This window comes from Bufo gargarizans, chromosome 2 (genome assembly GCF_014858855.1).
Source record: "Bufo gargarizans isolate SCDJY-AF-19 chromosome 2, ASM1485885v1, whole genome shotgun sequence".
NCBI lineage: Eukaryota > Metazoa > Chordata > Amphibia > Anura > Bufonidae > Bufo > Bufo gargarizans.
Genome location: NC_058081.1, coordinates 48,619,130 through 48,646,643, shown reverse-complemented (window position 1 = coordinate 48,646,643; position 27,514 = coordinate 48,619,130). Strand labels below are relative to the sequence as shown.

General features: G+C 45.4%; 1 protein-coding gene across 1 annotated transcript; it reads left to right on the top strand.

The window, feature by feature from the left end:
* Positions 1 to 6,445: 6,445 nt before the first annotated feature.
* On the top strand, positions 6,446 to 26,914 carry LOC122929332 (arylacetamide deacetylase-like 4). The gene is made up of 4 exons (XM_044282864.1): positions 6,446 to 6,632; positions 21,505 to 21,727; positions 25,779 to 25,842; positions 26,068 to 26,914. Exons 1-4 carry the CDS (start codon positions 6,459 to 6,461, stop codon positions 26,822 to 26,824), a joined length of 1,218 nt encoding a protein of 405 aa, XP_044138799.1. The 5' UTR covers positions 6,446 to 6,458; the 3' UTR covers positions 26,825 to 26,914.
* Positions 26,915 to 27,514: the final 600 nt, after the last annotated feature.

The window sequence follows — 27,514 nt, the reverse complement described above, 5'->3', positions numbered from 1 at the left end:
ATAGAACTTCTGGCCTGCCCCGCTTCAAGTGTCCTGTCAGAAAGGACCTTCAATGCAGCAGGAGGCATTGTCATGGACAAAAGAAGTCGCCTCGGTCAAAAAAGTGTTGATTACCTCACCTTCATTAAGATGAACGAGGCATAGATCTTGAAGGGACTGATAGTGGGGGATACGTTTGACTAACAAAAGGCCTGATGACATGCCTTGGCCTCAAAATGGTCCCCCCGCTGCTGTATTTAATGTCTGCATACCGGATGACTTTCGTGAATTCTCCGCCATCAACTAGGGTTCAAGCCGCAATGTTTTAGTCACCTTTCTGCCTGGAAAACATAAATTTTTCCGGCCGCTGCAACAATACCAAATTTTTCAGGCCTCTAGTGCTGCACTGTGGCTGCAAAAACAAAACAAAAAAAAGGGCACATACATGTGTCAATTCCCCTTCGTGATCGGTACCTTGTTGTGGTGAAGGGTCTTGCGTATCACAATGAAGCGATCATCACCTCTATGAGTGTGTTGGCAATGTTGCCACACCCCAGATGATAAGGCCGTTGCTTCATTATGATCAGACTAAGGCCTCATACACACGACCATTTTTTTTTTAAGGTCTGCAAAAACGGGGTCCGTAGGTCCGTGATCCGTGACCGTTTTTTCGTCCGTGGGTCTTCCTTGATTTTTGGAGGATCCACAGACATGAAAAATTAAAAAAAAATCTAAGTCAAGTTTGCCATTGAAATGATAGGAAAAAACGGACACGGATCACGGACGCGGAAGACAATCTTGTGTGCATCCGTGTTTTTTCACTGACCCATTGACTTGAATGGGTCCGTGAACCGTTGGCCGTGAAAAAAATAGGACAGGTCATATTTTTTTCACGGCCAGGAAAAACGGATCACGGATGCGGCTGCCAAACGGTGCATTTGCCGATTTTTCATAGAAAAAACATTATTTTTCTTTTCTTTTTTAAGTTGTATGGGTTTTTAATACATAAAATAAAAAAATCATAATACAGTCTCTTAATAGTTTATTAGAAATAATGCAGACAATTTAAAAAATCCCCATCAATTCCAATACAAAGCAAGTACAGAGCTCAGAACAAAATTATTTCAGGATGTCGTTAATTCGACAATTATTAATCAATTCAACACACGTCCCTGGATAGGGGATGTATCAGGGATTAAACTGATAGGAATAGAACTGGTTAAGACACCAGTCATATATTGTGTCACAGCACATTGCTCCGTGCACGCGCAGTGCCCCAACTTGGGAGTAAGAGGACCGACCAAGCTGCTTTTTCCATCTCCCGGTTCCTAAAATCAATTCAGTTTGGTGTATCAGAGTTTGGTCTGTCAATGTGAAGGCAGTCGAAGATACCCGGCCTAAATTTTTTTTCACAAAAGGCAATCCCTGATATGGGATGTAACAGGGATTAAACTGATGAGAATAGTACTACATAAATACCACTCATATCGGGTGTGACAGTAGATTGCACTGCGCAGACGCAGTGACCGTGGATTCAAACAAAGGGGAAGGAGCCAGCGTTTTTTTAACCATCTCCCTGTTCGAAAAATCAATTCAATTCACCTTTCGGGGACCCTTGGTGTTGTACGTGCCTGGGTGGTGGAAGAAACTTCAATGACATCAACGGGACATGGCTAGCTTGGTATCCAACCTTGTGCAAATGGGAAGTTTGCGGTTGGGCAAATGGACTGTTTGCGGTGCATTAAAAGGGGAGTTTGGTCTGTCAATGTCTGTGAAGCGGGCGTAACCCTTACACTACCTGATCGATACATCATCATACCTGATCGTATACACACACTGGATGTTTTAAACCACATTGTTCAAAAAACTGTAGGATTGTTAGGTGATTTATGCCCTTTATGGATTAAAATCCAACTCTGCGTCAACTATGTAATTTTCCATGGGAGTTTTGCCTTGGATCCCCCTCCGGCATGCCACAGTCCCGGTGTTAGTCCCTTTGAAACAACTTTTCCATCACTACTGTGACTAGAAAGAGTCCCTGTGGATTTTAAAATTTGCCTGCAAATTGAAGTCAATGGCGGTTCGCCCGGTTCACCCGTTCGCAAACATTTGCAGAAATTCCCGTTTGCCGTTTCTCGAACGGAAAATTTTATGTTCGCGACATCTCTAGCAAACACTTCAATGAGGGTCATGGGAGCCTAAGGCTCCCGTCCCCTCTGTTCTTCCTCATAGGTTTAAGGCTAGTGGCCTGAAGCCTATGAGGCAGTAGAGCGAGCGTAGTGTCTAGAATGTAGTTGTCTAGATTGGACAGAGAGGTACTTGTAGGTTTAATAGAATGTAGTTGATCCTGGGAGGTATGATGTCAGGGTAAAAGGCAGAGTCTCGTCATCCAGGGGGCGGGGCCTAAAGATGTGCGGGAGATTCTACAGAGCAGGAGCAGAGTTTGTAGGTAAATATGTGAGCTGAAGGGAGAAGGAATCATCTTTGTACTGGAGACTGTATGTTAGAGGGGTCTGAAGAGAGGGTAGTGGGAGTGATATTATTTACATGGGACTGTATGCTGGAGAGGCTGAAGGCAGGGGGGTGATATTATTTTACATGGGACTGTATGCTGGAGGGGCTAAGGCAGGGAAGTAATGTGTCTTACATGGGACTGTATGCTGGAGGGGCTGAATCGGGGGGTTGTATCTTACATGGGACTCTATTCTGGAGGAACTGAGGGCAGGGGGAGTGATGTATTTTACATTGGACTGTATGCTGGAGGGGCTGAAGGCAGGGGGAGTGATGCATTTTACATGGGGCTGTGCAAGAAGGGCTGGAAGGCAGGGGTGTGATGTATCTTACATGGGACTGTATGCTGAAGGGGCTGAAGGCAGACGGCAAAGAGAGGGAGTGTGATATTATTTACATAGGACTGTATTTTGGAGGGGCAGAAGGCGGGGATTGATGTATTTTACATGAGACTGTGCAGTAAGCCGGATTGGGAAAATGCACTCTGATGCCTATAATATGCAATGGCTGGGTCAGGTGTAGGTGATAGTTTAGAGTTTTGTTTGTGACGCCAATTGAAGCGTGCGCAGGGTACTGTTGCAGGGCCGTTTAAGATGTAATAACTCACGTACCAGGTTAGGAATGCCAGAGTGGTGTAATGTCTCTGTGTGGTAATGGCAATAGTGTTAACGGTGTCTCCTACCTCCGTACGGCTGGACTCTTGGATCCTGGCTCACTTGCAAGAAAATGAGTGTGTTGCCAATAGGAGTAATTGAGGAATTTAGTAGCAGTAAATGAGATCGAGACCTTTGGTAAAGTTTAAACTGGTCTTTACTTGTTGCAGCGTTAATCCAAGTGAGATACAGCATTAGTCTGAAGTCCCAGCAGGTATTGGCAATGTGTGGCAGGAATATATATCTTCTGCAATCATGTGCCTAGAGATCTTTGCAGGATAAGTCGCCTGCTTGTGGCTCTGTAATGTGGCAGGAATTTATCTTCTGCACTGACTATATTCTGCTGTCTTGGGGACTGACTAGCTGAGGAGGAATCTGGCTTCTCCTAGTCTCTGGACAGTACTCACAGTTGTGCTCACAGGGTATGCTTCTTCCTGGAATACTGGAGGTGGCTGTTTGCTTTCTTCCAGCTAAGGCTGCAAGGCTTAGGCTGGGGATGATGATCAATTGTCTCAACCGAGACAAGATCCTGGCTTTGGATCCCTAAATCTGGGAGCTTCTACACGCACAACCTTCCCCTAGCCGGGGTGGCTGGCACACTAACACTAACTTTCTTCCCCACCCATGAGGCAGGATATGGGCGCAGCCCATTTCTGCTCACAACAGGGGGGGCTGAACTGGAATGTACTATTCCAGCTCCAGCTTAAGTCCCTGTTAACACATTGCTGCCACCTGCTGGTGAACATGAAAATTACAGCAATATATATGTACAAGGCTTTCAATGCACAATTGTGAGGAAATTACACAAGATGACAATGTGAATGCCCTTAACAGGTTGTAGCGGGGTAATAAAAGTTTTGTAACATAAATCTGGGATGTTACAACTGTATGCTGGAGGGGCAGAAGGCAGGAGAGTGATGTGTCTTACATGGGACTGTATGTTGGAGGGGCTGAAGGCAGGGGAAGGTTGTATCTTACATGGGACTGTATGCTGGAGGGGCTGAAGGGGGGCATAATTAGTACTATAATACTACAGAGGGGGCCAATATAATATTAATAATAATAATACAGAGGAGGAAATAATAATAATATAGAGGGGCCAGTATATATTATAAATATACAGAGGGCATTATAGTTATGGGCACTACGGGGGAGGGGCGGTCTGTTATCTTAGGATGATAGTAAAGTGAGAAATCCCCAAAAATTTCGGTGAAACTCTACAGAGATGAGACGCTGCTGAGACGTTATCATGACGGTCCTATCTCCGAATGAAGATGCTGAGGAAAGTCTACATCAGAGGAGAGGTCACTGGATGTAACAGGGGTCCATAGTCTGGAATAGTACATGTTCTGTCTTTTGTGGAATGGACAAACGGATGTGGAAAGCAGACAGATCATCCATGAGCTTTCCACACCCTTATGTCATTTCTGCAAAAAGATAGAACATTTCCTATTCTTGGCGGCAAAATGCGGACCACAGACCCTTTGAAGCCAATGGGTCTGCTCAAAAAAAAAGATGCAATATGGATGTCACCTGCATTTTGTGGGCCGCAAAATACATTTGGTAATGAGCATGAGGCTAAACAGAGACGATTAACCTGACCGAATGTCAATAGGGCTAAACCTCGTGTGGATCAGCCACACATTCCCAGCAATACAAGTACCGTATTTTTCACCTCATAAGATGCACCCTCCCCCCTAAAGTGCGTCTTATGGGGCGAATACTATTGAGCGCTTCCATTATGGAAGCGTTCATAGTACCGGAGGACCAGAAAGTGGTGAAGGCTCTGTACTCACTGCTTCCTGGTCCTCGGCTGTGAAGGCTGCGCACAGAGTGAGGGCGCTCTATGACCTCACGCTGTGCGCGCCAGTTCACAGCACAGCCGACAGAGGAGAAGGAAGAATATCGTGGGAGGTGAGGAGTGGCGGCGACCAGGAGCGGTAAGTACTTTATTTATTTTGTGATCTGAAGCTGGGGTCTGCTGCATTATGGTTGGGGGCTGCACTATGGCTGGGGACTGTATTATGGCTGGGGGCTGAATTATATATGACTGGGGGCTGATTAACATATGGCTGGGGGCTGATTAACATATGGCTGGAGGCTGATCACATATGGCTGGAGGCTGATATGAGGCATGGAGGACTGATATGAAGCATGGGCGTCTCATCTGAGGTCTGATTGGGGGTCTTCTTTATATTGGGCTCTTCTCTAAGGTCTTATTAACATTGGGGATCTGATTGGGGCTGTGAGCTAAGGTCTGATTAATAATGGGGGTCTGATTGGTGGTCTTACCGGAGGTGTAATGTAAAATATTTTTTTTCTTATTCTCCTCCTCTAAAACCTAGGTGCGTCTTATGGGCCAGTGCGCCTTATGGGGGCGAAAAGTACGGTAGTTACTGAAGCAGACATGTCAGGAGAGATTACACGTCCTCATTAGTGATGAGCGAACTGAAGTATCCGAAGTGGACTTCGATCCGAATTTCAGGGAAAATTAGATTCCTGGCAAGCCGAATTTCCTCGTGCTTCGTGGTAACGAATCAATTTTCCCTGAAAAAAATAAATCATAGTCACCTCATCCATTTGAGCGCGAAGAGGCCACCTCGGCCATCTTGATTGAAGATCCCGCACAAAATCTTGTGCACAGTGACGTATGACGTCACCACGCTGGCCATCGTGTTCTTTAATGAAGATGGCCGTGGGGTATTATTTTTTATATTGTTCACTGATTAACCCCTGAAAGCCCTCATTTTTTATCTCAGATGCTGCAATCAGTGATGAATGTGGCATATGAGGGGTTCAGTGACGGGGTTGGCGCAATTGCCGTCATTACGTCCGCTATTCACAAAGAACTGCGCTTTATGACAAAGTTATTCATCAGAAAGCAAATTTCTTTGTTAAATTCAATGAAGCAGCCGATTTGAAGTTTTCTTAATCGCTAGTCCTCTTTAAGGGTGTGATGACACGGCCAGGCTTCTGCATGCAGTTTTGGAAGCCAAAACCAGGAGTGAATTAAAAAAAAGAAGTTGTATCTGTCCTTTATCATTTTCCTCTTTTTATGATTCACTCCTGATTTTGGCTTCTAAAACTGCATCAGGAAACCTGAGTATGTGGCCGTTCCCCAAGAATCACATGGATTTATTGTCATGCTCAGGGTACATCAGTGATTCCTCCATTCCTGTCTACTCTAGACTGAACAGGCTTGATTGACTCCAGAGGGAGGATCTCCTGCTAACAACTCCTTGCTAGTCTCATGATGTCACAGGATCCAGGAAGTACAAAGCTTCACAGTGAACACAGTCAACACAAGCTGCAAGGATGCTTGGAATAGTTGCTCTGCTGGGTGTGATCACCCTTTTTCTTGTGTTTTGTCTGCTGATATTTTCAGTGGTAACTTGGTATGAATCCTCAAAAGCAGAGATCCCACCAGGGATTGCAAATCCTTCATTACTTAGAAACTTTCATATACTTTCCACTGGTGTGTTCATCCTGGTGAGTCTATGTCCTGAATCTGAGATGATTTCTTTCACACTAGTGGCAGGACGGATCCGACAGGCTGTTCACCCTGTCGGATCCGTCCTGCCGCTATTTCGCCGTGCCGCCGCTCCGTCCCCATTGACTATAATGGGGACGTGGGGCGGAGCTCCGGCGCTGCACGGCAGTTCGCAGTGAGAGGCCGTCGGACTAGAAAGTCGGACATTCAGTACTTTTAGTCCAGCGGCCTTTGGGCCATGCACTTCCGTGCTGCACCGGAGCTCCGCCCCCGTCCCCATTATAGTCAATGGGGACGGAGCGGCGAAATAGCGGCAGGATGGATCCGACAGGGTGAACAGCCTGTCGGATCCGTCCTGCTGCTAGGCAATTGTTTTGCTGTGCTTTTGCTGCTCTTTTTTTAAAATCAAATTCCTTTTGCACAATGTTGTTTAAATCCCAGAAATTTCCAGGGAAAATGTTTGATGTGATTTTGTCACAATTTGCCCAATAACCTTCAGTAGAGAAATTCAAAGTTGCACCATTGAAATTTGCACATAAAAGCCACAGTTGTGCAGTACCTCAATGTGGTAGACCAGGGATGCTCAACCTGCGGCTCTCCAGCAGTTGTAAAACTACAACTCCCACCATGCCCAGCTAGGCTGTCTGGGCATGCTAGGAATTGTAGTTTTGCAAAAGCTGAAGGGCCGTGGGTTGGACATCCCTGGCAGGTAGAGAAATGTATTTTATACGCTGTGTTTGCATCTATGTATGGAGGCCACCCTGACACCATGATGAACTCCGTTATAGTCAATGGAGTCCGTCGAGTGCCATTTGTGTCCGTCAAATGATGGAGCAGGCACTCCAGTCATTTTCTTTGTTCTGTTCCTGTGATAGAACAGGAAAATGTAAGAAATGTGAACACAGATTGCAAAATCCTTTTCTATAATTTTTAGGGTGGTTTCACACTGTTTTTGCTTTTACAAAAATGCTTTTTTTTGTGTTGATGTTACATTCTGTCCACTGGAAAATTATAAAACATCTTACAAACACTGCTTTTCTGTACTGTTGTTTTAAGACAGTTTTCTGGCTTTTTTGGCTGCCCTGAACACGACCGTATGTATTTTGTGGTCCTCAAAAAATACTAATGACGTCCGTATGAATTCTGAATTTTTCGGAACAGTTGGCCCCTAATAGAACAGACCTATCCTTGTCCGTAATGCGGACAATAATAAGACATGTTCTATTTTTTTGCGGAACGGAAATACAGAAACAGAATGCACACGGAGTACCTTTTTTGCGGACCCATTGAAAAGAATGGAAAAAACGGAACGGACACAGAATGAAAATACGTTCACAACAGTGAAAATAAATTGTCCAGTAAAAAAAGCACAGACGCGACCAAGTAGATAGAGATGGCTTTGCAGTTCACCTGGCGGTCGTTTCACGGAGAACTTTGCTCATTCGCGGTTCACCGAATGGGTGAACATATGGCGATGTCCGCCGGTGCCATATTCTTTTACATTGTGAAGAACTTTGACACATGACAGAGTGACAAACGCTATTGGAACAAATAATTTAAATTGGTGTGATATACTAGTTGTCCCCCTCAGAAAAATTATTGAAACAGGAGTGTTATATACCATTAATATACGTTCTATATAGTGCATTTGGGTAGTGCAGCATTTGTTTGCGGTTTTGCTGCGTTACCTCAGCTATCGATAGGGACAAACGCTATTGGAACAAATAATTTCTACTGGTGTGATATACCAGTTGTCCCCCTGACCAAAAAACCTGATTGAAGCAGGGGTGTGATATACCTTCTGCCACAAATACTGCTCTTCTATAGGGACTTTTGTCACAGAGTCAGGCCGAATGCACACGACCGTGGAACACGGAAGTGAGCGGTCCGTGGTATCCCGGCCTGGCATCCTGCTGAGAGCAGTGTTTTTATTGAACATTTTCTGCAAGACAAAAATGACATGACCTTGAGTATAAGAGGCAGGATGGTAACAATATGACAAAACAATAGCAAAGACAGGTGCACTCTGCAGTCTCACTAAACCCTCAAACTGATTTTAAAATTGAGAGATTAGTCAACATGTCCTACGGTGTAGAACATGTCTAAGCCCGGGCACCACGCCAAGGTTTCTCAAGTAGCCCGGGACCTAACACTCTCCTACCTGAGCCGTATGGGCAATACCAGGAGCCAGTGGGCAAATTACAGGAGCATGAGGCCGACTCACAAACAGCTCACCAGTTACCTCCAGCAATGGTAACCATGCTTGCAATGGGAGGAGGGAGGAGTCTGCGAGTCCCACTCAAGACTGGCTGATATGGCCCAGGCCTCACAGGTGCACCTAAATGTGGCCTGTAGATGGAAAACAGGCACATTTAAATTGGAGTTTATACACCTCCACCGTATGCATTTTGCTGGGGATCGCCATTAGCAACGGGCCACAAGTGCAGGATTTGCTCCCCTGTATATATGCGCGACTGCATGTGGGTTTGAGCACCTCCTGCTAATGCCACCCTGTCTTTTTAGTTTGTATATGCAGGATGGTAACAGTCTATCCTGTCCCCTAGGAACTAGAGATCTGTATTTTAAAGTTCCTATGTTATTAGGAACTGTCTTGTATTCAGGCTTTAAACACTCTGCTGCCATCTACTGGTTATTTAAAGAAATGTCGCGAATTTGTCTTTTCTAATTATTCCAGCCAGTCTCCTGTGATTGTTGAAGCTGGAAAGGTTATCTATATTATTTATTTTTTTATTTTTTTATGGGGTGCCTAGTTTTTGACATACCTTACACTCTTCCCCACAAAATTTGATGTTGTCCCTGACATAAGCAGACTTTAGTATGAGAACCTATTCTCTTACTCATCTTCCAATAACCATAGGAAGCCAAGGTTAATTTGTAAAACTGTAAATTACTTGAGGAACTGTCCTACCTGTGACATCTATTCCCAGTTTTGACTCTACAATCCATCCGCGGTTCAACAGATCCTGTAGATATTCTTTCACCTCCTGGTGTAGTGGACTTGGCACGGACATGTAAGTTCTTCTAACCGGTGTATTGTCATTGAGGTGCAGTTTCAATTGTAGAGAAGGGATGCATCCGACATCAGAATCATCTTTAGCAAAAGCGTGGCATTCCTCCCTTAGCATTGCTTTGACTATCCATTGATTTTCCTCCAGCAGGTGTTCTATAGGTACAGGTGGATCCCAGTGTTCTCAATAAGTAGAGCTTACTGGTGACCGACTCATGTTTAAATTGTCCACTCGACCTTCCTGCCCTGATCTGGATGACTGCAGACTATGAGTCACTGGAGGAGTGGTAACACTGATTCTATTGGTTTCACCTAAGCTGGGTATGTTGTCTTAATGGGCTCGAGGCACCCAATCCTAGTCTGACTTGGTAAGATAACGTCTCGCTGGGTGGTGTTCCAAACCGGGATGGATAGTTTGGAAAACTGTTCCTTTTGGAGTGACACTAATGTCTCCCCGATATACAGTCCTTCTGGCACAGTATGAGTCTCAATAGGTATAAACAAGACCATCTGATCTTGCAAAGCTGGTTTGGCGTGACCCCACATCTGGATATGTCAAAGTGTTTGCTGGAATTCTTCGGCTCTTGCTACCAGTCTTAAGTGCAGTACCACCACTTTCTTTCAGGCTGGCCTGTAGTTGACTCACAAGGATTTCTGCAATTCCAAGGTTGCTCCTAGTAGGTCCACGAACCCTGCAATGGTTCTCCTTCCTTTTTCAGCTGTCTCTTTGAAGAGTTCTTCTATGACATTGTACCTAATGATTGGTGTCTCTGCGACTTTCTCATCTGCTGATACCACAAGTGGCACTACTAGCTGTTTTGTGTTATTGCTTCCCGCTGTTAGTTGAAAAACTACTTCAATCCACCCGGAGTAAGAAATGTCAGTCTCATTGGTGGCTTTCCCAGCAATTCTTCCAAAGATCGGAGCACTGTATGTGGCAGAACACACTGTCTCCAGTTCTCATTGATGATGCTCACCTGAGAGCTGGTGTCCCATAGGGCTTGGACAGGAGTATTGTCTATTTCTCAGTTCACAAGGCATCTTTTTCCAACGAGACTCAGTAACTTGCTGTTTTGTCTCATGGTAACACCGTCCACGTGAGTCGGTACTTGATCAGCCATCTGGAGGGATCTCTGGTTATAGCAGATTTCCCCTACTATCCATGGCACTGTTGGTGTTTTTGGAGCTTGCTGGTTTGCTACCGACAAGAGTTGCACTTTGGGACATAGGGTTGGTTCTAGAACAGGTTACTGTCAGTCCCTTGACAGTAACCCTCTCCGGTTTAACTGGTTTGGTCTGGGTGTTTGGTAGTATCATCCACATTTGAAGCAATGATCGCAGGCACTTCTCTGACCGGTCCTTTTACAGGATTGACAACATCCATTGCTCGTACCCACTGTTACCTAAGGCCCTCGGAATCAGGGCCGTTTGAAGGAATTTGGGGGCCCCAAGCAAAATAGACATGGAGGCCCCCACAGTATAGCCATACAGTTTAAGTTCACCCACACTTTTTGCCGCCCTAGGCAAGATAAAAATTGACGCCCACCCCACCCCTTTCTGAGCTTTTAAATTAAAAGAACTGCTATGTTTCCCTTAGGGTTAATCCAGCTTCTTGTAGCTGTCTCTTTTTGTGGAACGGAATTGCGGACCCATACATTTCTATGGGGCCGCACGACGTGCGGCCCCGATCCGGAATTGCGGACCCGGATCCGCAATTCCGATCCTGAAAAAAATAGAACATGTCCTATTCTTGTCCGCAATAGGCATATTCTTAGTGCTGGCAACGTGCAGTCCGCAAAATGCGGAACGCACATTGCCGCTGTCTGTGTTTTGTGGATCCGCAAAACACACACGCATGTGTAAATGGACCCTAAATGTGAGGTAAATTAGTTTCCAATGTAGTATTAATAACTAAACAATTACATAATAAACATATTGCATTGTCTACTTACCACCAGGACAATAAGATGATCTGGTCTCTGGCTGCAGTCTGGCTCTTGGTCTGGCTCTGCGGACTCCCTTGTCACTCTCATTATCCCCCCCCCTCCCTTGTCACTCTCATTATCCCCCCCCCCTCCCTTGTCACTCTCATTATCCCCCCCTCCCTTGTCACTCTCATTATCCCCCCCCCCTCCCTTGTCACTCTCATTCCCCCCCTCCCTTGTCACTCTCATTCCCCCCCCTCCCTTGTCACTCTCATTATCCCCCCCCCCTCCCTTGTCACTCTCATTATCCCCCCCTCCCTTGTCACTCTCATTATCCCCCCCCTCCCTTGTCACTCTCATTTCCCCCCCCTCCCTTGTCACTCTCATTTCCCCCCCTCCCTTGTCACTCTCATTATTCCCCCGTCCCTTTTCACTCTCATTATTCCCCCCTCCCTTGTCACTCTCATTATCCCCCCCCTCCCTTGTCACTCTCATTATCCCCCCCCTCCCTTGTCACTCTCATTATTCCCCCCTCCCTTGTCACTCTCATTATTCCCCCCCCTCCCTTGTCACTCTCATTATTCCCCCCTCCCTTGTCACTCTCATTATTCCCCCCTCCCTTGTCACTCTCATTATTCCCCCCTCCCTTGTCACTCTCATTATTCCCCCCTCCCTTGTCACTCTCATTATTCCCCCCTCCCTTGTCACTCTCATTATTCCCCCCTCCCTTGTCACTCTCATTATTCCCCCCTCCCTTGTCACTCTCATTATTCCCCCCTCCCTTGTCACTCTCATTATTCCCCCCTCCCTTGTCACTCTCATTATTCCCCCCTCCCTTGTCACTCTCATTATTCCCCCCTCCCTTGTCACTCTCATTATTCCCCCCCTCCCTTGTCACTCTCATTATTCCTCCCCCTCCCTTGTCACTCTCATTATTCCCCCCCCTCCCTTGTCACTCTCATTATTCCCCCCCTTGTCACTCTCTTCTCCCCCTCCCTTGTCACTCTCTTCTCCCCCCTCCCTCCTTTTGTCACTATCGAACCCGCTCCCTCCTTTGTCACGGTCTCCCCCCTCCCTCCTTTGTCACTCTCTCTCATTTCCTCACCCCCTCCCTTGTCACCTCTAGTGTAGCGTGGCCGAGCTCTGTTCAGTCCGCGGTATAGGAGCATTTGTTTCCTGTACCCGGCCGGACTGAAAGGAAGTGCACACTAAGTGAGCACTTCCTGTCAGTCCGGCCGGGTACAGGAAACAAAAGCTCCTGTACCACGGACCGAACAGAGCTCGGCCACGCTACATTAACTGCAGCATAGAGGCAGAGCAGACACAGCAGGCAGGATTCTTTAGAGCGGCAAGCGCTCAGCCTCAGCCGCTCAGGCAAAACAAGCACCGGCTCTGCTTGGGGCCCCGGGCCAGCTCGGGGCCCCAAGCAATTGCTTGTTTTGCCTGTGTGTTAGCGACGGGCCTGCTCGGAATTCACGGTCTCTTTGGGTTCTCGAACCTTGGAGAAGTGTCTTCATCTCTAGCATCTCTTTTTGCATCTGTAGTATCCGTTTTTCCAGTTCAGAGTTGCTCTTAGACAGTGGTTGAATCGTTGGGCTATCTGCCTGTGGTGGGGACCAAGATTTTGTGTTGGCAGTCGTTGTCAGGACACTTGGTTCTTGAGGACACTGTAAGGCATTAGACTGACATTCTTTCCCTTTTGTTGAACTGCTGTGCTGAGATTTATTTAGTTTCTGTTCTCTTTCCAGCTCCATATTAGAGGATTCATTCGTTTTATCTATGAGCACCTCATCTGGAATGGAAAGATCATCTAAATACTGCTTTAATTGGAATTTCATGTGGTCATTTCTCAGTCCAGTACCCACTGATCTTAGAAATTTCTTCTGTATCAGCTCAGTCCAGAAATTTTCATCAGAGCCTTCTCCTTGGGAGACAAATAGCAACCGATCTTTCAATTCAATCGCTCTGAACAGGAAATTTTGCTGAGTCTCATCACTTTTCTGAGAAATATTGAGGAGTTGCTGGTACAGTTCGGAGGCATTCTCCTCCTTCTAGTGACTTTTCAAGATTCGTCTCAGTTGCACTAGAGTCAGTCCATTTTTCATTTCCAGCATACTTCTGAGGCTTAGACCAGGGCTAATAGCTTTGACCACTGCTTCAACGATCTCAGTCTCGGGATACCCTTTCTGTTGTCCCAGGTCGATTTGGTGCATTAGCTTGGTGTAGGACAGCTTATCCTTCTGCTCTTTTTCTCCAATCTGGCCTGTGATCTTGAAATCTTTTCTGATTGTCACCTCTGGCAAGCTACCATGGTGTAGTCTCCGAGTAAGCGGAACTGGCTCTAGTTTTGGCTGACTGTCACTTGAGTTTTTCCTTTTGGTACTCAGCTCTTTAATCTGTTCCTCAATTATTCTGTCCGTTTCCTGGAACTTCTCCTGCATAGTGTGATACTGTTGCTTTAAGTCGGCCAGTTGCTTTCCTGGTTGGGGGTCTTTCTCATTGAAGCTTGGGACTTCTGCATTGTCCCTCCTCTTCTCTAACTCGCTGATGAATCTATTTGTGGCTTGCAGAAATGGAGTCACCGTCTCCTTACTTTCAGCTTCAACCAGTTCATCTATCACCTCATTAATGATCCGCATAAAATGGCGCTGGCCATGTTACCCGAGACCGCAAAAGGTACAGCTTTGTTTAAGGACACCATAATGGCGTGGAAACATGTTAGAAAAATCTACAAACTTCCCACATATACCTCTGTGGACCCTCCCGGCATTCCAACAGGGCAAGTGCAATGCGCTCTTTAGGGAGTGGAAGCAGAAAGGTATTCATATTCTTGGGGATATATTGGATGATACGGGGTTGAAGCTGTTATCTTGGGGACAGTTGCAGGATAAATTCCACATGTCTTCCAAGCAGTATCTTCAATACCTACAAGTGAGGGCTTTCTGCGAATCCCAGTCCAGAGTCTTGGGAGACAAGAAGGATATAGTCCGCTTCAATAGTTTGATGAGCTCAGCAGACAGAAATAATACACTCTCAGGGGCATATGGAAAGCTCAGGGATGTTTCTTTGGATGGAGAGGCAAAAACAGTTTTTAAAAGCTGGGAGACAACATTGGGGGATGATGGCGCCACACTTCAAATCAGAGAAGGCATGGATAAAGTCAGGAGTGCTATAGCTAGTGAATCTTGGAGAGAAATCCAATCTAAAATAATACATAAAGCAACTTATGCATTTGATCTCTCATACACTAATGCACCAGCACACTATCTGAGGAGCTGCCCTAAGTGTGGCCTTCAGAAAGCTGATCTATTGCATGGACTTTGGGGGTGTAGTCTTTTGAGACGCTACTGGACTGACATATGTGACTTTATTAAAAACACTTGGGAGGTGGAGGTTCAGGATGCGCCATTACAGTGTGTGTTTCACTTTGTACCCAAAGATCAAGAGGCGGAGTCCTCCAATATACTGTAGTAGGCATTAAAGGGCCACATGTCATGCTTCTGGCAGCTAAGAAGTGTGTGCTGAGAAAGTGGCTGCAGCCACAATTACCTTCCCTAGAGGAGGTTATAGGTACAATGAAGGTGCTTATGTATATGGACAGATTGGACACGGAAAGGAATAAAGAAAATTCCACGAAAAGATTTTTCCACAAATGGAAAGATTTTATTGAAAAGTCTCTTACACAGTATGAAATTCGAGAGGTGGTTAAGCCATTCACCGAAACTACCTGGTTCATGAAGGAAAGGATGGCTACCGATGCACAGCCATTCTTGGCATTGGATCAGGAAGAGGAGGTATCAACGGTCGCCACCCAGCAGTCTGACGACAGTACCCAGATCAGCCCAAGGAGGATGATCCCTGCTGTTGCTGCCTACTCCTAGATCTCTAATGTCAGTGGTGGTGAAGGTGACGATGATGACGTGTCGACTGACGTCACGTGTGTGCCCACAAGATAGGAAGAGGAGGGGAGTTCATAGGGAGAGACGGAGCAGCAGATAAGGAGGAGAAGCAGGCAGAACTTACAGTGTACAGGAGGCAAAAAGCAGACTGCTAATGTATCTGGAACGAGTAATCCACCATGCACGGTCACATCTGGCACTCCCAGGACGCCGGCACATGGCTCTGCAGTGTGGGCTTTTTTTAACGTGTCCGCTGCTGACAATAGTGTTGCCATCTGCAGCCTGTGCTGTCAACACATAAGTTGTGGTAAGCCCAACACTCACCTTTGTTGTTGTCGCATTCATCTGGCAAAAGGCAGGCTTCCATGGCCCAAATGTTAGAACGAAAAAATATGATGAGGCCGGATAATCCTCTTGCCCGACGGCTGACTGCTGGCTGGTCGGATCTGCTAGCCCACTAACTACTGCCATATAAACTGGTGGACTCGGAGGCCTTTAGAAAATTTGTGGTCATTGGCACACCACAATGGAAGGGGATCCTGGAGCTATATGGCCACGTTCAGCGGCAAGTAAATGTATCTCTGGCACACAGTGTCAGTGCCAAGATACATTTGACCACATAACTTTTACTGCCCACTGGGTGAACCTTCTTACTGCCATCAAGCTTGCAACCCGTGGCACCCGTGTGGACTTGGTGTTACTGCCACGGATTGCATGCAGGCCTGCCTCTTCTTCTCCTCCTCCTACTCTATCCTCCGTCTCTTCCTTGGCTGGCTCCTCCTTTTCCACTGCTACCGCCTTTTCCGCTGTGCCCCCTAAGCTCCCGAGAACCTATTCGATGTGCCAGGTGAGAAGTTTACATGCTGTGCTGTGGCTGTTGTGCTTGGAAAGCCAAGAGCCACACCAGTCCTGCACTCCTTTCAGCTTTGCAGTCACAGGCCGATCAGTGGCTAACCCTGCTCAATTTGACAGTTGGTAAAGTGGTTTGCGACAACAGTGCCAATCTGCTGAGCGCACTGAAACAGGGCAAAATGACACACGTGCCGTGCATGGCACACGTCCTGAACTTAGTCGTACAGCGATTTGTTGCCAAATACCCTGGGGTCCAGGACGTCTTGCGGCAGGCCAGGAAAATCTCTGGCCATTTTAGAAGATCTTACACGGCCATGGCTTGCCTTGCTTACGTTCAACGATGACACCACCTGCCCATCAGACGTCTGATTTGTGCCCGAAGAGATGGAACTCCACCTTGTATATGCTTGATAGACTGCTCCAACGACTACCTGTACGAACTCTGCGGCAGGACAGGTTCTGGGAGCTGTTTTTTTTTTCACTGCGCCAGTGGCTGCTCATGCGCGATGCATGCAGACTTCTGCGGCCATTTGATGAAATCACCAAACTGGTCAGTCGCAGCCAGGGCACCATCAGTGACATCGTACCTTATGCCTTCTTTCTGGAGTGTGCATTGCGTCATGTCATTGATCAAGCCGTCGAGGAGCAGTAGCTGGAAGATGAGGAAGTTGCAATGCTGAATGAATTGTCCGTGGATGAGGGGAGGAGACAGAGGATGACATTCTCCTGGCCGATGAGCAGGAGCCAGGCCACTCCACAGCTTCCAGTTTAGTGCAAATGGGGGCCTTCATGCTTCAGTGTTTGAAGAGGGACCCCCGTATAAAAAGCATAAAGGGCAAGGACCAGTACTGGGTGGCAACGTACAAAATGGCGGACATGTTAACAGCATCACAGAGGGCTGTCAGAATGCAGCACTTCCAGGCCTTGCTTCGAGAAATGCTGCATTCTACTTTTGCAGGCGCTGGCAGAGAAATTTCCACTCACAGAGAAACAGTTGCAGGTACCAATCCAGCAGAGCATGCAAGAAGAGGGTGGTTTGAAGATGTGTTGGTCACTTCGGATATGAGATCATTCTTGCACCCAACCCATTGACACCCGCCCTCTGAATCCAGCCTCACGAAACGCTTAGACCGACAGGTGTCCGACTACATCAGGTTAACTGCCGATGTGGATGCTCTGAGAAGCGAGGAACCCCTGGACTACTGGGTTTGCAGGCTTGACCAGTGGCCAGAGCTGACACAATTTTCCATGAAACTCTTGGCTTGCCCCTCGTCCAGGGTCCTGTCCGAAAGGACGTTCAGAGCAGCAGGGGGGATCGTGACCGATAAGTGTATTTGCCTACCTCACGACAGTGTGGACTAAAAAAGAATGAGGTACGGATCTCGGAGGAATTCACCACTTGTGACGACCACGTTTCATTGAATTTTCTCATGACAGTCCACAAATATCCGCCACCACCCAGAACAAATATTGGTCCCTGTCTTAGGTAAATACAGCGGCATAAAAGGCCTTTTCTGTCCGTTGAATGCCTAATGTTTTGGGTCTCGGAGGAATTCAACACCTGTGACGACCAACTATTTTATCATTAGTTTTTTTTTCAAGAGGGGGGATTTCATTAGTCTTTTTTTAATACAATTTAATATTTTTAGTTCTTTTAAACATATGTATTTGACCTGTATTTGTACTGGCCTGCAGTAAAATTGATATCCATTGACCGTGTAATCTACCTCTAGCCACATAATCATTTGATTTCTGTCCGGTGAATGCCTAATGTTTGGGGCCTGTACTCCCGTGGTGTAAAATAACATTTTTCTAGTCTCCAGCAGGCCACATTTTTGACAGTTTCCCTTTAAGATGCATAAAAATGGCCCCTGATTAAAATACACATTTTTGGGGGGAATTCTTGCCATTGATCACCCTCTGGTATGTCACTGTCCATGTTGTGGGACTATTTATCCACTTCTTGTATTTGGTGGCTGCAATAATGACCTGAACCTTTTTCAGGTTCGCCTGCCATTAAAGTAAATGGGGCCCGCCGCGAACTTGCGGTTCGCGAACATTTGATCACGTTCGCGAAACGTCCCGGCCGATGTTCATCCATCACTGCAAGTAGATATTGATTAGCACCTTTTCCGGCAGGCTGTTCCTGTGGGTGAATAGCTTGCCGGATCCGTGCTGCCGCTAGTGCACGCGTGCAGCTAGAAGTCTGCTCCGGCCCCATTCACTATAATGGGTGCAGGCCAAACATGCAGAGAGGCGGCCGGAATAAAACTACGACACGTTGTAGTTTTATTCTGGCCGCCTCTCGGCATGTTTGCCATGCTGTGGCCGGACCTCTGGTCCGCTCCCATTATAGTGAATGGGGCCGGAGTCGACTTCCGGCGGCACACGTGCACTAGTGGCAACACGGATCCGGCAGGCTGTTCACCCAGCTGAACAGCCTGCCGGAGAATAGCAAAGGGAAAAAGCTTGGTGTACAGTCACAAATAGGCAGCGGAACCCTTATCCAGGAGTAGGTTCAATCTCCTTAAAACAGTCAAATCCACAAGCAATTTAAGGGACCGCGCTGATATCAGCAGTTTAAGACACAGTGCAGCCTCGTCACTCGATCCAACAGATGGTTGTTCACATTCCACTCCTATGGACCTCTCCTGCAGCGTCTTGCCACCAACTGAAACTTTCAATACATAGCACCAATACCTTCACAAAGAAAAGAAGCACATGGCGCAATACCCAAGTGGTAAAGTAAGTATACAATTTATTGTACTTACAAAATTCAAGGAGTAAAAAGCATTTCATAAAAACGCGCCCGACCCGGGTTTCGCCTTAGGCTTCGTCAGGGGCTGAGGCTTGCCGGAGAAGGCTGCTGCTGATGTGAAAGTAGCCAAATAGTACAATTCCATAATAATATAAGATATTGTATTATTCCAAGTCAGGATGCTGAATAGGCAACAAATCAGACGATGCCAGTCAGCTTGGAAACCATATTAATAGAAATAACATAAGAAGAGGGTATGTTGGGGGGAGAAAGAAGAAAAGGGGGGGGGGGGAAACAGTAGGGGAAACTAGTAAGCAAAGTGCGCACAGACGGTCCTATAAAGACCACTAATTAGAAATGTCCAGTCCTGTTGTTGAGAAACTGAAGGCAAATTAGTGGCATCACCGCTATTGTTGGGGTCAGGTACTAGTTTGTGTACTGGAAACAGGTATACAACTGTGTCCTGGTTCGGGAGGGTAGAATCTCAATAAAGGATTCCCATCCCTTCGGAATAGGTGGGCAAGTTTTTGTAAGAATAGCCAAAAGGGTGGGGCCTGGGGTGAAAATAATTCCTGAAAGATGATCTTACGAGCCACACTGGAGAGAATAAATAATAGTTTTGTTTGCCTTTGGAGTTCACAGGTAAATTCAGAGGCCAGGTGACCAAATATCGCCCAGGAAGGTGTGAGGGGACAAAGTTGACTAAATGAGGGAGAGCAAAAAATTCAGCCCTCTTCCAGAATTGTTTTATTAAGAGATATCGTCAAAAGCAATGGTACAGATCTGCATTCAGTTGTGCGCATTTGGAACAGGAAGAGGCTGGGATTTTCCCCATGAGGAAATTCTGTAACGGTGAAACATATGCTCTTTGTGTAATTTTAAGTCCCATGTCCCAGTAAGAAGCTGAGGTTCTAGAATAGTACAGTGTGTCGGTGATGTCACTAAGTGATAGGTCTGGGAAAATGCCAACCTTTACAGTTGTTTCCAGGCGTAAATGTTAGTATATTTGCTGGGGCTGGGTCATGGCCCCGTCACGACCCCAGACACCCCCCATCCCTCCCAACTGTTAAACACGGTATCATTATGTATTATAAACAACTTCTCCTAGATGTCTCTGCTATAAACAGTCAGGTGGTCCAGATAGAGGCGGGATGGGGGTCCCCATCTTATTACAGGGGTGATACAATTATATGGACTACCACCCAACAAATCTTTCCAAACTCAATGTGGGAAGGTCTACCCTTTTTTTTATTTGCCACTGACCCATGTGAGGGGTGCAGCGCCCTTCACCTACTCAATCTCGTGCTACAATAGGCTAATCCCCACAAACCATGGCATCTGATGCTGTATCTTACCTCGGCATCATATCTGAAAAGGCACAAGAACTACTCTTTACATAAGGCAATATACACATTTAACTAGTATACATAATGGAACATATGCAAAACAGGCAGGTCGGCTCCACAACTGCCGGCCGTGTGCACCCCACATCACGGATGCGGACCCATTCACCCATTCACGGAACGGAGTCACGGAATGGAACACCGGAAGCACTACAGAGTGCTTCTGTGGTGTTTGTTTCCGTTGTTCCGCACCGCAAAAAAATATGACATGTTGGACTGACCACGGACCCATTCAAGTTGAATGGGTCCGGCCCGCTGCACGGATGTTTCCCAATTGCGGTCCCCAATGCACAGAACGCCCGCTCAACAGCCGTGTGCATGAGGCCTTAAAGGCATAGTGCATACATTATTACTAAGCAGCAACAACCGGTTTCTGCTCGGGACATAAGGGCAAAATAAGCACATGACACAGTTCACCCAGGCATAATACTAAAGACAGTGCCAGTAGTATTTTGGGGTGTTTCCTCGGCACCTTACATTAGTACAGTCTGCTGTGGCGGAGTGTTGATGACATGATGAATGTCAACTGCTGTTAATGGGTGCAGAGTCATTGCTGCAGGGGAACTGAACATTTAGAGGGGTTGTCTGATTTCAGGAGGACACCAGACAATCAAGGAAATCTGCCTACAATAAAGATGTGATCATTACTTACCTGGCACATCCCTTGTCACTTCTCTGGTTTTCCCAACTGGAATCTTTTTTCTCTGACTGCAGAGGTGTTATGTCGACAACACATGACTGCTTCAGCCAATCACTGGCCCTAGCAGTGCACCAAAGTGGCCAGTGATTGGCTGCAGCAATCATGTGTTGTTCATGTGATGCCAAGTAAGTAATGATCAATTCTTTATTGGATCCCCTCTGTCATTCGTTTTTTCTCCTGATTCTAGACAACCTCTAACTGTGGTGGCTCCCTGTCATTAATTTGCTGTGTTAGGAGATTTGCAATATAGACAGTCTCATTAAGGTATTTTTTCTAAATTTTTTTGTTCCTTCCCTCAAACTATAGGGGGGTATCCTTGATAAACTTGGAGTATCGAACATTGTGCAGCTTTTTCGTTTTCTGCAAAACGTCTCCAAGCCTAAACTGAAGGATGATCCAAAGGTCTTCAAGAAAGACTTACAATTTCACGGAGTACCGGTGAGAATCTACCTGCCCCGAGATCCTTCAGTTGGTGGCAGAAAAGGAGTCATGTTCTTTCATGGGGGAGGTTTCATGTATGGAAGTATTGGTAAGCCAAACCTTGTGGTTTAATGATGGATCCAATAGAAAGCTTATTTTTCCTAACAAATGCCAGGATATCAGGAGACAGTTATTAGGCTATAATACACATTAGATTGTTGCCCACTGAAATTCATAGGATCAGATGATGCTGTGGCATAGGGTGCCCATTAGAACCTATCATATGTTTTTACTGTATATTTCTTTATAATGAACCACAGCAAACTACAATTTGCTATATAGTGAAAAAGGGTATGCACATGCATACTGGCCCTGTGTATGCATTCTTTTAGCATATGCACGGTGAATGAGTCCCCATAGATAAGTTCAGGGTATTCTCTTCCTTTGGTGTCCCAAATTTTCCTATTTACATATTGGTAAGTATGAATATATTAAATCTTTACATAAGTCATACAGGTTAGATTTCCACCTGACCTATCCTATCCATTGTTCCCATAGACATATTTTATCAGATCTAATCTAACTTCTTAGAATTCGCAACTAATCAGAATTTCCTTGCTCTTTGTGGTAACCAGGGGCGTTGCTAGGGTCTCAAAAGATCCAGGGCCCAAGCCCCAATGAATATTGCCCAATTCTCTAAGTCAACCAATCGCCCCCCCCAAACCCCTCCACCTGCAAACACTAGCACTGAAGACATTTTACTGTACTTGCTGAACAGCTATACAGCAGCACGTACCTTTAACATCCAGTGCCTCCCAGGTGACGTCTCCTCTCATGTAGATCTTCTCTGTCATCATCTTCTCCATTCGGTCCTGATAACTTCTCTCAGCCACACCTCGATTCTGCAGAGTGTGAAACACAGACATCTTAGCTTCCTCACTTTTCTCTACCCCCAAATACTATCCTGAAGAAAAATTAGTGCCCCCCATAATAATAGTGCTGTAATAATCTTGGTGCACACTGTTACTACCACTTCTGCTGACAACCTGAATCTTGGTGCACTGCACAGTTATGTCCATGGTGATAAATTAGACCTGATGCTTTTATTGACCTGTAATACTTGCGCACAATAATTCGACAGCTAACAGAAGGGATTAGCTATGAATCTTGGTGCCCTGCACAGTGATGTAGCCAGTGATAAATTACAACTGCTTGTAATACTGATGGCACAGTACCTACAGAGCGGATTATGTGGTACTTGCAATGTCCCACTAAGCTTACGTGAGCACTGCAAAAGCTTGTTGTTGTTATCTGTAATATCATGCTGTATTGTATTATTATGTAAAATCCCTTTTTACCAGGCTGTCAGGTGCATTACATACATTCCACCACTAGATGTGGGTAGCACCACAGTATATATAGGACAGTGCAGGCCTAGTTAGGGAGTTGGGAAGATTTAGTGGTTGAGTACAGGAGTTTGGAGGAGGTAGGAGAGGTCTCCTCTCCTCTCAAGCTCTCTTGGGCTTCACGGCCCAGAGGAGCCATTGTTGGATCTCAGTACCAAGCCAGGAAGTCAGGCAGACGAAAAGTCTCTATTCTACCATCCACTCCTCAGGAGTAGCATGAATCTTGGTCAAATTTATCAGTGGATAAAGACAAAGGAAGGACAAAGCCATTATTCTAGGCTCTAGGCGCCTTTGTATCTACAATGCTGTCCATAATTATTCATACCCCTGGCAAATTTTGACTTAAAGTTACTTTTATTCAATCAGCAAGTAATAAGGCAAACAAAAGCTCGCTTGGCCTTTGCAAAAGCTCATCTGGACAAAGAAGAAGACTTCTGGTCTTCTGTGTTATGGTCAGATGAAACAAAAATTGAATTGTTTGGTCACAATGATGTTTCCTTCATTTGGTTTGAAAAAGGAGAAGCCTTAAACCCAAAGAACACCATGTCAAACATGGTGGTGGGAACCTAATGCTTTGGGGGTGTTTTTCAGCCAATGGACCAGGGAACCTAATCACAGTAAACGGCACCATGAAAAAAGAGCAATGCATGAGGATTCTCAACGACAACATCAGGCAGTCTGCAGAGAAACTTGGCCTAGGGCACCAGTAGACATTTCATCATGACAATGACCCAAAACACACAGCAAACGTTGTGAAGAAATGGTTAGCAGACAACAACATTAACGTTTTGGAGTGGCCCAGCCAGAGTCCAGACTTGAATCCAATTGACAATCTGTGAAGGGAGCTAAAGATCAGGGTGATGGCAAGAAGACCCTCCAAACTGAAAGATTCGGAGCTCATTGCTAAAGATGAATGGGCAAAAATACCTGTGGAAACATGCAAAAAGCTGGTCTGCAATTATAGGAAGCGTTTGATTGCTGTAATAGACAATAAAGGCTTTTCTATTAATTATTGAGAAGGGTATGAATAATTTTGGACTGGACACTTTTTGCTCAAATATAAATAAAAGCTGAGAAATGTTTTTTTTCCCACACAATAATGCCTCTTGTACATCGTCTTATTATCTTTTGGGAGACACCTATGTCATTTGCCGTCAAAAAATTACTTGCTGGTTGAATAAAAGTAATTTTAAGCCAAAATTTGTCAGGGGTATGAATAATTATGGGCAGCAGTGTAGGTGAAGGACTTATTAGCTTCCGGCAGCCTCAACGTTAGGCCTCATGCACGCGACCGTTGTTTTATTCCGTGTCCGTTGTTCCATTTTTCGTGATTTTCTGCGGACCCATTGACTTTCAATGGGTCCGTTGAAAACTTGGCTAATGCACCGTTTGTCATCCGCGTCCGTGATCCGTGGTTCCAGTCCGTCATAAAAAATATAACCTGTCCTATAATTTCACGGAAAACGGTTTGCGGACCCATTCAAGTCAATAGGACTGCTAAAAAACACGGAGGCACACAAGATTGTCATCCGCGTCCACGTCCGTTTTTTTCCTATCATTTGCATGACAAACCTGTCTTAGATTTTTTTTTACTTTCCTTTATGTCTGGTGATCCTCCAAAAATAAAGGAAGACACACGGAAACAAAAACGGAAACGGATCACGGAACAACGGAACCCCATTTTGCGGAACGGAACACAACAACGGTCGTGTGCATGAGGCCTTATTCTAAGGACAGATATGATTTCTGTTGCATTGCTTGTGTGTAGAAGAATAGGACTTGAACTACCTCAACTGAGACTGAAGCCAAGCAAAGAGCTGAATATCAGTGAGTACATAACTAACTACCCTAGCCTGACACATTACTACCAGCACAGCCTGTTAATGGGATTAATCACATCCAACTTGCATGTGTATCAGAGACTGCTTTATTACTGGATGTAAACTGTTATCAAGAACCTGGTCATAGTAAAGTTCTCAATTGGATTTAAACCTGCCTCGTTCTTCTAACTTCATACCACTACCATTCTCAACACTTTGCACCATCAAGGTGCTGGCGTCACGACAGTACCGAAGTTAGGGGCCCAACTGCACAAGCACTCAGAAATCAATTCACCATCAAGGGCACCTTGATCACTACCTAGCCGGTGTCCCCTGTAATAGAGTGTGCCCCGGAGAATCCAGTGCTGTTCTCCCCTAAACTCCACTGCTGGCCCAGGGAGGCGTCTGCTAAACCGTGAGCAATCGATGAACTGTTTGCACACTTCGGCCCACCGTGAATCTCGCGTGTTCTACCCCTGCGGACTGGCATGTTGCATACTTACAGAACGGATTATAAAGTATGAATGTGGGTGCACTAGAACGTAACACACACAGCGATACACTTCCCCTATACTCTCCCTGCAATCTCCTTTCAGTTCAAGTTCCAAGCCTTCACACTGAGATTGGACCAAGTGGAATGAATATGATTAGGCAGAGGGTGGCCTGGGCGAATCAGATTTATCACAATTTGCGACAAATTAATTTGTAACAAATTCTTGACGAAGTTTGGAAAATTGTCCAAATCAAATTTTTCAAAATGTCATCTCTAGCTATAATTGGTCATATGTTCCAATTAATATCAGAAGCATCTAATGGATGAGAGAGCACTTTTAAAATCTTTCTCTTTGCTTTTTACATTTCTTAACATAGGAAGACTTTTTGACACTGGTGGACATTGATCCCAGGTACTAATATCTTGTATATTTGGTTTTAGACAGCTATGACATTTTCTGCACATATCTAACAAAGAATTCTGGAGCAGTAGTCATCTCTGTTGGGTAAGGTGGCATCATTCCGCTAACATTTCCTTATTTAATTGATTATAGTGACCATATGTTGTGTGTAATTTTCATGAGTTAACTTTTCAGTACTTTGACAATTTGACAGCTAGTGTGGATAAAAGAAGTTGTCCATAGCAATTAATCTGATTACTAATGAAAATGAAAGTTGGAATTTGACTGGTTGCCAAAAATTCAAAGACAAATTTCTTCTATTACCTTCAGGTACCGCCTGGCACCAGAACACAGATGCCCAGCCGCATTGGAGGACTGTCTCCTAGCTACAGTTCACTTTCTGAAGACAGCACAAGAACATGGAGTAGATCCATCCTCTGTTATAATATGTGGTGACAGTGCTGGGGGAAATCTCGCAGCTGGGGTTTGTCAAGCACTTGTGGGTAGATCAGATATCCCAAGGCCTCTTGCCCAGGTGCTGATATACCCAGTGGTCCAAAGGGCTGACTTCAATTTACCCTCCTACCAGCAAAACAAAATGGTGCCTTTGTTGCTCCTAGATTTTTCTTTATACAATTTAATGATGTATATAGGTGGTGATCTCTCTTTATCAAAAGATATTTTAAAGGGCAGCCATGTTCCTCCTGAAATAAGGCAAAAGATAAGCAAATGGTTGAGTTCTGAGGAGTTTAAGGTCAAAGGGTACAAACCATATATCATGGCACCCTTCAATAAAGACGTTTATGAGAAAGTTAAGAAAGCTGTTGACCTTACATGTTCTCCATTGTTCTCCGATGATGACATTATCCGGCAACTACCAAAAGCCTACATACTAACATGTGAGTTTGATATTCTCCGTGATGATGGGATACTCTACAAGAAACGGCTGGAGGACAATGGAGTCACGGTTACATGGCATCATGTTAAAGATGGCTTCCACGGAGTGGTCAGCTTCTTTCATCAGCCTGAGGTAGTGTGTGGAAAGCTGGCTGTGGATAATGTAATTAACTATATTAAAAACCTTTGAAACCTTGTGTGGGTTGAAAAATGTGAAAAAATTTTTTTTGTTAACACAAGATCCTATGTTTTCTGTATTAAATGACAAATTTCAGCTTTATGTTATGAGTCTATTTACTACATTGCAGCCACTGCAGGGAAATGAATTGCTGGCCACAACGTCTCAATACTTGGACATACTTATCAACGTTGTAGTTGGTAAATTTGGGGCATGTAAGTCCCACCTCCAGGAACGCCCCAGACCCACTCAGGAATTCTTACTTATGGGTAGGGCTTAAATTAGCCCCACACATTCCAGGCACAGGACAGCCTGAATTTGCTGGGACTATCTCTGAAAATTAGGGACAGTTGGCAACTATACTTAGGCAGATATATAATGAAGCTCCTTCTACCCATGTACTGAGTGGCTGACGTGCTTTCATCACATGGCGGCTGGCACTGGGTTTCCTGAAGCAAAGAGTAGTTTATCAATAGCAATGTAACAGTACCATTTAGCAGTTAGACCGTGCAGCTGCCCTCTATGCTAAACACTGTGGACCTCATTACCATTGCACCAAAATTTGCTGCATATATGGTCCATCTAGTTTTATACATATTTACAAAATGATTAAAGGTGTTGTCCCATGAAAAATATTCTATAGTTTTTAAATCAGCATCTGGACCTGAATACTTTATAATTGTATGTATTTTTGGGGCATAT

Bases quoted from the DNA above. Each gene is read 5' to 3' on its own strand.
- LOC122929332 (XM_044282864.1), top strand. From the start codon at position 6,459: ATGCTTGGAATAGTTGCTCTGCTGGGTGTGATCACCCTTTTTCTTGTG. The intron at 21,728-25,778 runs GTAAGCCAAACC...ATTTGGTTTTAG, and splicing joins TTTCATGTATGGAAGTATTG to ACAGCTATGACATTTTCTGC. The intron at 25,843-26,067 runs GTAAGGTGGCAT...TATTACCTTCAG, and splicing joins GCAGTAGTCATCTCTGTTGG to GTACCGCCTGGCACCAGAAC.